Genomic DNA, 10,906 nt, shown 5'->3' on the forward strand with positions numbered 1-10,906 from the left:
TAGTAGAGACGGGGTTTCACCATGTTGACCAGGATGGTCTCGATCTCTTGACCTTGTGATCCACCCGCTTCGGCCTCCCAAAGTGCTGGGATTACAGGCTTGAGCCACCGCGCCCGGCAAATTTTGAACTCTTAAGTAAAAACATTAGAAGCGCTTGATACCTATCTTATCCTGAAGTCCTGGAATGTCAAGAGTTGAAAGAGATCTTAGAGCTCATTTTGTTTTATCTCCTCATTGTAAGGATAAAGTATGGGGCAAAAGAGTGAGTTATAGGCCAGAGGTAGGCCAAGAATTTAATTTTCCCAACTCACAGGCCAAGATTCTTTCCACAATACCATAATACTGATCCCCAATTGATGGCCTTCTAAACCATCAATTCACTCAACAACTGCTTAAGTGTATGCAGCATGTGCACAACTGTGCCATTTGTTGGGTATACAAAGTCTGAAAGACAGGGTGCCTGCCCCGGGATGCTCATGACCTCAGTAAAATTCATCTTTCCTGTCCCCCTCCCTACTTCTGGATCTTCTCATCTGTATCCTTTTCCAAGTTTGTAACTGTAAACTCAATACAGATAAAAGAAACTTAGTTTTATGTATGGCAAATCATGATGAGCTATGAGAGAAAGGTGAGTATGGGAGATTAAATTTTTTTTTTTTGGAGACGGAGTTTCGCTCTTGTTACCCAGGCTGGAGTGCAATGGCGCGATCTCGGCTCACCACAACCTCCGCCTCCTGGGTTCAAGCAATTCTCCTGCCTCACAGCCTCCTGAGTCGCTGGGATTACAGGCACGCACCACCATGCCCAGCTAATGTTTTGTAGTTTTAGTAGAGACGGGGTTTCAACGTGTTGACCAGGATGGTCTCGATCTCTTGACCTCGTGATCCACCCGCCTCAGCCTCCCAAAGTGCTGGGATTACAAGCGTGAGCCACCGCGCCCGGCCGGGAGATTAAATTTTAAAATAGATATGAAAGGATAAATGCACCATTCCTTGAGAGCAATAGCTTTTAGTCTTTTGAAGTGACCTATATTTTGACTCAGTCCAGTTCCTCCAACTTGCTCACAGTTGTATAAGAGGAAAACAACTGTATCTAAACAAGTGCACTAGTACTTACCCAGAATATGTGGTTCTGTTATGTAAGTGTTCTATTTCTTTTTAAAGCCTGGCTACTGGCCGGGCGTGGTGGCTCATGCCTGTAATCCCAGCACTTTGGGAGGCCAAGGCAGGAGGATTACCTGAGGTCAGTAGTTTGAGACCAGCCTGACTGATAGGGAGAAACCCCTTCTCTACTAAAAATACAAAGTTAGCCAGGTGTGGTAGTGCATGCCTGTAATCCCAGCTACTCGGGAGGCTGAAGCAGGAGAATTGCTTGAACCTGGGAGGTGGAGGTTGCAGTGAGCCAAGATTGTGCCATTACACTTCAGCCTGGGCAACAAGAGCAAAACTCCGTCTCAAAAAAAAGGCTAGTTACAAACCAGAATCTTATTTCATGAACCCCAATGGTTCTAGCTGCCAGTTTGCGGGGCTTAGAGTCACAGTCACATGAGTATTGGGCTCAACTGACCCATTGCTGATTCACTATTACCGATAGGGTAAACTCATGTCTGCCAAGGAAACCTCCTTTCTGTTACATTTTTTATTTTCTGTAAACTGCATTGAAACCACAGTTCTTCCAAGAAGGATTTCTGTCTATACCATACTGTTTTCTTCAGTATGTTGTTAGCATTTGTATCCTATATTCCTGATTGCCATGTGTGGATACTTTGTTTTGATTTCATATCTGTTTACTCTGTCCCTAGTTGGACTGTTAATTTCACAGGGGCAAAGATCCTATATTCTGTTTTGTTGAGACCCTCCCATTCCTTTCAATTTTGCACCCTGTGGACATTTTAATCAATCATTCATTGACAGGTGGTTCTAGCAAGGTCCAGGTGCTTGGCTCTGCCATGGCATTTCTCTTACCCTTGTTTCTGATTTGCCATCCACCTCATTTTCTATAGACCCAAAGCACATGAAAGAAGAACAAACGTCAAAGGCCCGGCTCTTCACCAGAAGCTTTGATGAAGGCCTAGGCTTTGAATACGTAATGTTCTACAATGACATTGAGAAAAGGATGGTTTGCTTCTTTCAAGGAGGCCCTCACCTGGAAGGAACACCTGGGTAAGAATGATAGCCTAAAAGTGTGGATCTAAAAGACTTTTATCTTACAGTACCCCCATGTGTCCTGTTCATGGACTGCAATGAAGACTTTTAAATGGTCATGTAGATATATATTGACATAGAAAGATGTTTATACTACTATATGATTAAATATTTAATATATTAAAGAAGATGTATAATATTATAGGACACAGGACAATAGAGGATAATTTGAGAGCATATCACTAATGTGTTAACAGTGGCTTGTCACTGACTAGGTGGGTAATATTATGGTCTCAAATTTTTTTTTCTTTTTTCTTTTTTCTTCTTATTTCTATTACCTAAATTTCTAAACAATGAATATGTATAGTTTGTTTTGTTTTGTGAGACAAGGTCTTGTTCTGTTGCCCAGGCTGAAGTTCAAGGGAATGATCATAGCTCACTGCAGCCTCGAACTCCTGGGCTCAAGTGATCCTCCCACCCCAGCCTCCCAAGTTACCAGGACTGCCGGCACATGACACCATACCTGACTAATAATCAAAACATAATACAAATTTTCTAAATTATATTTTAGCTTTTTGCTTGCTTGTGATCTGGTTACTATTAAGTTCTGGTTTTATTACAAATACTTTATATTATTATGCTGTGAACAAAATAAAGTTGGGGACATAGTATTTGTCATTCAGTACACTGAACATGGGTTAAGTGGACCTTTCATAAGTATATTGTGTGAAGATGCTTGGATAATTTTTCTCTTTCGAGAGGCTCTCTATCTTCAGAACTTCTGAAATCATTTCTCCTCCACTCCTGTTGTAACTAGATTCCTTCATGGAGGCGCCATTGCAACCATGGTTGATGCTACTTTTGGTATGTGTGCGATAATCACTGGGGGAGTTGTCATGACTGCCAATCTCAACATCAATTATAAAAGGTAAATTCATACTAATTCTCTATTTCTCCTTAGGTGTTGTTAAGTCAGGTTCCCAGTTGCAGATCTTGAGACCATGATTTGTGTTCAAGTGATTATTAAAGAAATGCTCCCAGAGGAAACTAGCAAGGGAGTGGGAGAAGAAGGACAGGGACGTTGAAGAAGTCAACCAAGGCTGAACTCTCAAAGTCCACCAAAGCATAGCTTTAGCTGAATCATACAAAGGAGCTCTGGCATGAAATTTATGCCTCAGAATTGTCTCTTGTCTCAGACAAGGGAGCTAGAGTCTTCATACTCTCACATGTATCAGTCATGGGATCAGGGACATCCCAGGGATCATAAATTTACAGGTCTCTGTTTGAGCAAAGCAGACTCTAGGAAAAATAACCAAAACAAGTGAAAAAAGGATCCAAGGGGCTCTGGGTGGAGCACCAACATGTACTACATAACAAAATTAATTTTAAAAAATTTAGCTGGCCCCAACAGTGCACGTCTGTAATCCTAGCTTCTTGAGAGGATTGCTTGAGCTCAGGAGTTAGAGGCTACAGTGAGCTGGGGTCATGCTACTGCACTCTAGGGTGGGTATCCGAACTAGACCCCAACTGTAAAAAGAACCGCACACACAACACCAAGTCTTTTCAATCCACAAGCACAGATGTCTTAACATTTACGTCTTAAATTTTTTTCAAAAATGTTTTGTAGTTTTCAGTGTACAAGACTTTTGCCTCTTTGGTTAAGTGTATTCCTAAGTATTTTATTCTTTTTGATTGTTTCTATTTTTGAGACAGTCTCACTGTGTCACCCAGGATGGAGTGCAGTGGCATGATCTCAGCTCACTGCAACATCTACTTCCCAGTTTCAAGCTTTTCTCACGCCTCAGCCTCCCAAGTAGCTGGGATTACAGGCGCACACCACCATGCCTGGCTAATTTTTTGTATTTTTAGTAGAGACAGGGTTTCACTATGTTGGCCAGGCTGGTCTTGAACTCCTGGCCTCAAGTGATCTGCCTGCCTTGGCCTCCCAAAGTGCTGGGATTACAGAGTCACTGCGCCTGGCCATAATTGTTTACTTAATTTCCTTTTTAGATTAGTCATTGTTTGTATATAGAAGTGCAACTGATTTTTGTGTGTTGATTTTACATCTTACAAGTTTGCTGAATTTGTTTATTCATTCTAACAGGTTTTTGTAGAATCTTTAGGATTTTCTGTATACAAAGTGATGTCATTTGTAAACAGATCCTTATACTTACTTCTTCCTCTGCAATTTGAATACCTTTGATTTCTTTTTTCTTGCCTATTTACTCTGGCTAGGATTTCTAGTACCAAGTAGAATAAAAGTGGCAAGAGTGGGCATCCTTGTCTTGTTCCTGATCTTAAAGGAAAAGGTTTTAGCCTTTTACCATTTAGCATGATGTTAGTTGTAGGGTTTTCATAAATAGCCTTTATTATGTTGAGAAAGTTTCTTTCTATTCCTAGTTGTGCCTTAGATTTTTAACCTCTAAACCCAGACTGTTGTAGTACCTCCTTTTATTTATTTATTTATTTTTATTATACTTTAAGTTCTGGGGTACATATGCAGAACGTGCAGGTTTGTTGCATAGCTATACACATGCCATGACGGTTTGTTGCAGCCATCACCCCGTCATCTACCTTAGGTATTTCTCCTAATGCTATCCCTCCCCTATTGCTCCACCCCCTGCTATCCCTCCCCTTGCCCCCCACTCCCGGACAGACCCCAGTGTGTGATGTTCTCCTCCTTGTGTCCATGTGTTCTCATTATTTAACACCTCCTTATGAGTGAGAACATCCAGGTACCTCCTTTTAATGATTTTAATAGCAATTACATTTATTTTAGAGGTGAATTTGGGGAAAGTTGACGTATTTACAGATGGTCAATATTTCATATTAGTTATGACTATAAATTAAATTCTAGAAATCTGGGTTTTCTTAACATGATAAGGAATATATTAAAATTAAGTTTTTAATATTTTTCTATGTTCCATGTTTTTAAAAATATTTTTCCATGTTCAAATAAAGTTGAATAATGAAGTACAACATGCTTCCTAAAAAATAAATGTAAAAGGTTACTTTGAAAACAGCCTCAAATGAAGTATTTAGATTGCCATTTAGCTCAAAAAGTGCTTGTGTCTTAAGCACATACTCAAATGCAAAATGGGAAGCAGAACCTGCCAAACTCTATGCCTAGTCCTTTTCCCACCCGAGAAATCATCCACAAAAGTCACTTGCATTGCTGTTCATTTGCTCCCCACAGTTGGAAAACATCCTGAAAACAAGTTTTACCTGAAGTTATATGAGTAGAAGCAATTTAGTCAGGATTAGCACTCACATCTTATGACACCAGCTGATGCTCCTAACTACAACACACAGCCTCCATTCTCTTCTGTTAGTTGATGACTAAAGACCAGAATAAAGTGTTGGATTATATAAGTAGTTTAGAATTTAATATTTATCAGGCTCTGGTTTTTTGTATACAGTTATTTGGGTTCATAATAATAGTAATAATAATATTAAATTTAATGTGATTACTTGATGGCCCTTCAGGATGCTACATACAGGTAACAGTCTGGGATTAAATTTTAATTGAAGATAATTCGAAGTGTCAGTTAATTATCAGATGCCTTAATCTACTCTACTTCTTTTAAGAAGCAAGATTATTCCTTAATGATTTCAAATAATTTCCAGCCCTCTCATCCAAATATCCCATTGGGTTTATTTCCTTGTGCCTAGCACATTAAGATAAATAGAGAAAGTAGTTCATAACTAGTGATGACTAGCCAGCCGAAAGGGTAAGTATCTCAGCATGCCAATGACCCACTCATGACACATGAGTTGGGAAGCTCCAGTTCTGATTTCTTCATGCAACATGGCAAACAAGAAATGCTAAAGGGCCGGGCGCGGTGGCTCAAGCCTGTAATCCCAGCACTTTGGGAGGCCGAGGCGGGTGGATCACGAGGTCAGGAGATCGAGACCACCCTGGTCAACATGGTGAAACCCCATCTCTACTAAAAATACAAAAAATTGGCTGGGCATGGTGGTGCGTGCCTGTAATCCCAGCTACTCAGGAGGCTGAGGTAGGAGAATTGCCTGAACCCAGGAGGCGGAGGTTGCGGTGAGTCGAGATCGCGCCATTGCACTCCAGCCTGGGTAACATGAGTGAAACTCCGTCAAAAAAAAAAAAAAAGAAAAAAGAAATGCTAAAGGACATTCCTCCTTCAAAACAAGTAGATCCTGTACCAAATACACAAGGAAAGAAAGGACCAAGGGTGACTGTCAACAGAAACAATAAATAAGATTTAGACCCTCAGGGATTTTTAGATAATCAAATACACAATATAAACAAATAAAGTATGATAATCAACTACACAATATAAACAGGTATCAAACCATGATAATCAAATACACAATATAAACAGATAAAGTATGAGATATTAAAAGAAATAAAAGATGAGGCTGGACGCTGTGGCTCACGCCTGTAATCCCAGCACTTTAGGAGGCTGAGGCGAGTGGATCACCTGAGGTCAGGAGTTCAAGATCAGCCTGGCCAACATGGCAAAACCCTGACTTTAATAAAAATACACAGAGGTGGTGGCCTGTGCATGTAATTCCAGCTATTTCGCGGGGCTGAGACAGAAGAATCGCTTGAATCCGGGAGACAGAGTTTGCAGTGAGCCAAGATCACACCACTGCACTCCAGCCCAGGCAACAGAGCGATACTTTGTCTAAAAAAAAGAAAGAAAGAAAGAAAGATGAAATCACAAAAAGAGAAAACAACAATAAACTATAAAAATTATTAGGCAGGTTTGCCACGGAACCTAATAGAACTTTGAGAAATGAAAGTGTAGTTATTTAAAAACAAAAATACCTCAGTGAATAGGTTAAAGGACTAAACACAGCTGAAAGTGAACAGAAATATAGAACTGAAGAAATTACTCTGATAAAAAGGTGCACTGGTAAAGATCAGAACCTTTCCTCTGAATCTATCAGAAACTCAAAAGCTGTGGAATGTCATTTCTTTCTCTCCATTTTCCTGTTATAACTACGCCATCTTGTGGGCAGTCTGTATGGAAAGGTTTCTTTGATACCTGACTGGTGTAAGAACAAGAAGGGTAGATGTGAATTCTTGTGGACAGATAACACAGGAGTTACTTCTAAATGTCATTCCACTGCAAGAATTTAAAACAAACTTTAAAAATACATTCAGTAGTCTTCTTGAAAAGGGAAAATGAGATAATCCCTAGGCTTCTGGTTTTTGTTTGCTTTTTAGGGTTTCAATTGCTTTTCATTCTGTATTTTTTTATCAGAAGCTCCGATCACTTTAATAATCTTGTGGCACTGTGTTTCTAATTTGTAGTCAGTTGGTTTCACATTCTGGAATTTGTTCCTTCCTTCCTTCCTTCCTTCCTTCCTTCCTTTCTTCTCTTTCTTTCTTGACGGAGTCTCAACTCTGCCGCCCAAGCTGGAGTGCAGTGGGGCAATCTTGGCTCACTGCAACCTCCACCTCCCAGGTTCAACTGATTCTCCTGCCTCAGCCTCTGGAGTAGCTGGGATTACAAGCGTAGGCCACCACACCCAGCTAATTTTTGTATTTTTAGCAGAGACGATGTTTCACCATGTTGGCCAGGCTGGTCTCAAACTACTGACCTTAAGTGATCTGCCCACCTCAGCCTCCCAAAGTGCTGGCATTACAGGCATGAGCCACTGAACCCTGAGCTTATTTCTTTAAAATGCACAATTAAGGCTAGGCACGGTGGCTCATGCCTGTAATCCCAGCACTTTGGGAGCCTGAGACGGGTGGATCATCTGAGGTCAGGAGTTTGAGACCAGCCTGGCCAACATGGTGAAACCCCATCTCTACTAAAAATACAAAGAGAAAAAAATAGCCGGGCATGGTGGCGGGTGCCGGTAATCCCAGCTACTCGGGAGGCTGAGGCAGGAGAATTGCTTGAACCTGGGAGGTGGGGGTAGCAGTGAGCTGAGATTGCACCACTGCACTCCAGCCTGGGTGACAGAGCAAGGAAGACTCCATCTCAAAAATAAAAATAAAAAAGCACAATTAAATCCTTTGTTCTTAGTAAAAAATTAGTTAGACGTTTTGTAACTCTGATATGGTTTGGCTTTGTGTCCTCACCCAAATATCATCTAGAATTGTAATCCCCATGTGTTGAGGGAGGGACCTGGTGAGAGGTGACTGGATCATGGGGGTGGTTTCCCCCAAGCTGTTCTAGTGATAGTGAGTTCTCAGAAGATATGATGGTTTAAAAGTGTTTGGCAGGCCAGGCACAGTGGCCCACGCCTGTAATCCCAGCACTTTGGGAGACCAAAGTGGGTGGATCACCTGAGTCAGGAGTTCGAGACCAGCCTGACCAACAGGGTGAAACCCCGTCTCTACTAAAAATACAAAAAAATTACTCAAGCGTGGCAGTGCATGCCTGTAATCCCAACTGCTCAGGAGGCTGAGGCAGGACAATCACTTAAACCTGGGAGTTGCAGTGAGCTGAGAATGTGCCACTGCACTTCAGCCTGGGCAACAGAGTCAGACTCCATCTCAAAAATAAATAAATAAAAGCATTTGGCATAACCCCTCCCCACACCTGCCTTCATGTAAGATATGCTTTGCTTCCCCTTCCCCATCACTTTTTCCATGATTATAAGTTTCTTAAAGCCTCCCTAGCCATGCAGAACTGTGAGTCAATTAAACCTCTTTTCTTTGTAAATTACCCAGTCTCAGGTAGTTCTTTGTGGTAGCATCAAAGCAAACTAAAACAAACTCATGATTTTTATAATCTCACAGCCCAGTAAATCATTTCTCCCTACAAGTTATTTTCCCCTTCCACTGAAATTTAATCAGGTGTTCATTCGTCAGATCCATATGCTCAGTGATGGTGGTGGTAGTTGTATTAGTAAAAACACTAAATTAGTTACCAGCTCGATTGTTCCAGTTTAGTATTGAGATATATCCCATCAGTAGATCAACATGCCCACCTCAACTAAGTCATTTGGCAGATGGAACAAGCTGAAATGCAAAATGGGAAATGGAACTTTGTATCAGACCAATGGAGATTTTAATCCCACGTGTCCCACAAAATAGCCATATAGCTTCAACAAATTACCTAACCTCTCTGGGCCTCAGTTTCCTCATCCATTAACCAAAGACAATAATACTTTTCTTAAAGATATATTTAGAGGATCAGAGTTAATGTATTTAGAGCTAGCAACTTAATATGTTAAATGAAGCTTTTTAATTATTATTTTCAGATCTAGGTTTAGCAGAAAGAGAGAGAAATTACCCTGAATCCAGCACAGAGAAAAAAGGAAATGGAAAATATAGCTGAAGCTATAGTAGACAAATAAAAAGATCTCATATGCTCTAATTAGAGTCCTAGAAAAATAGAAGAATCAGAGATTCAGTATTTAAGGAAATAATGGGTGAGCATATTTGAGAACTAAAGAAAATCATGAATTGACAATATAGAAAGCAATATATATCAAGCTAGATTTTAAAAGTATATCTAGAGACATTAAAGAGAAATTGGAGAATACTTAAGACAAAGAGATCCTAAAAGCAGAGCCAGGCTGGAGCAGCCATTACAGAGCAATCTTGCTTTTTAGAAGCATGAGGGCACCATTACACTGGCAGTCAACCTCTCAACAGCAACAGCAGAAGCCAGAAGACAATAAAACATCTGCCAAAAGAAAATGTCAGTCTAAACTAAAGCTGAAGTTCAAAAATCAGGGCAAAATGAAGGTGCTTTCATTCAAACAAATGGAGAGAAATTACGGAACAGCAGGACAACACCCAGGGAACTCCTAAATGGTGAACTTCAGAAAGAAGGAAAGCAATCCCAACAGGCAGGAAAATGAAAGGAAGAATCATGAGCAAATGAATTGGTAAACATGTAGATAAATGAAATCTAAATAGACTTTATAAGTAATAATGATGTCTAAATTCTGAGAATTGGCATGTTGCAATGGCTCATGCCTGTAGTCCTAGCTACTTGGGAAGTTGATCAGGAAGATCACTAGAGCCTAGGAGTTCAAGGTTGCAGTGTGCTGTGATTGTGCCACCGCACTCCAGCCTGGGGGACAGATTGAGAACCCATCTCTAAAAGGAATAAAAAGTAAAAATTTATAATAAATAAGCCATAGTGACTAACAAAAGGACAGCTAAAATACTGGACAACAATAGCATGTAGTTTGGGAGGAGATGAACAGAGTTAATATTTATACATCATATTTTTCATTGGGGAGAATGATTAAGATGAGTATGTAACTAATGTCTAAAACAGTACAAGATCAAACAAATAGTAAAACTCAATCTCTAAAAAAGCAAGGAAAAAAAAGGGTTAGAAAAAGCAAGTCAAATAAAAAGCCAAAATAAGATGATAGAAATAATTCTAAATAAATCAGTAATGGCACTCTATAAATAGACCAAACCATCAGTTCAACGACAGATTATAAAATTGAATTTTAAATGTAAAAAACTAGAAACTATATGAGACATATTTTTTAAGTGACACCAAAAAGTTTAAAAGGAAGGGAAAATATGCTAGGCAAAAGGTAACCAGAAGAAAGCAGGTATCAGAAAAAATAATGAGCTGTAACAAAAGTAATATTGGGGACTAAGAAGGCTACTTTGTAATAATAAAATACTCAGTTCAATAGTAGGTAATAATAATTCTAAATCAATATGCATCTAATAAAGTCAAAGAGTTTAAATACAATTGGTATAATCATAGGGAGCAATTGACTAATTCACCTTTATATAGTGGAGATTCCAACACATTGTTTGCTTTTTTTTTTTTTTTTTTTTTTTTTTT

General features: G+C 39.7%; 1 protein-coding gene across 1 annotated transcript in view; it reads left to right on the forward strand.

The window, feature by feature from the left end:
• THEM4 (thioesterase superfamily member 4) overlaps window positions 1–10,906 on the forward strand; it is a 34,405-nt gene that overhangs the window by 17,030 nt on the left and 6,469 nt on the right. Inside the window, exons 3-4 of the mRNA XM_017546212.2 lie at window positions 2,003–2,162; window positions 2,962–3,072. Of these exons, the coding sequence (XP_017401701.1) occupies window positions 2,003–2,162; window positions 2,962–3,072 (271 nt within the window). The remainder of the gene's footprint in view (window positions 1–2,002; window positions 2,163–2,961; window positions 3,073–10,906) is intronic.

This window comes from Cebus imitator, unplaced genomic scaffold (assembly GCF_001604975.1).
Source record: "Cebus imitator isolate Cc_AM_T3 unplaced genomic scaffold, Cebus_imitator-1.0 Scaffold188, whole genome shotgun sequence".
NCBI classification, from domain to species: domain Eukaryota; kingdom Metazoa; phylum Chordata; class Mammalia; order Primates; family Cebidae; genus Cebus; species Cebus imitator.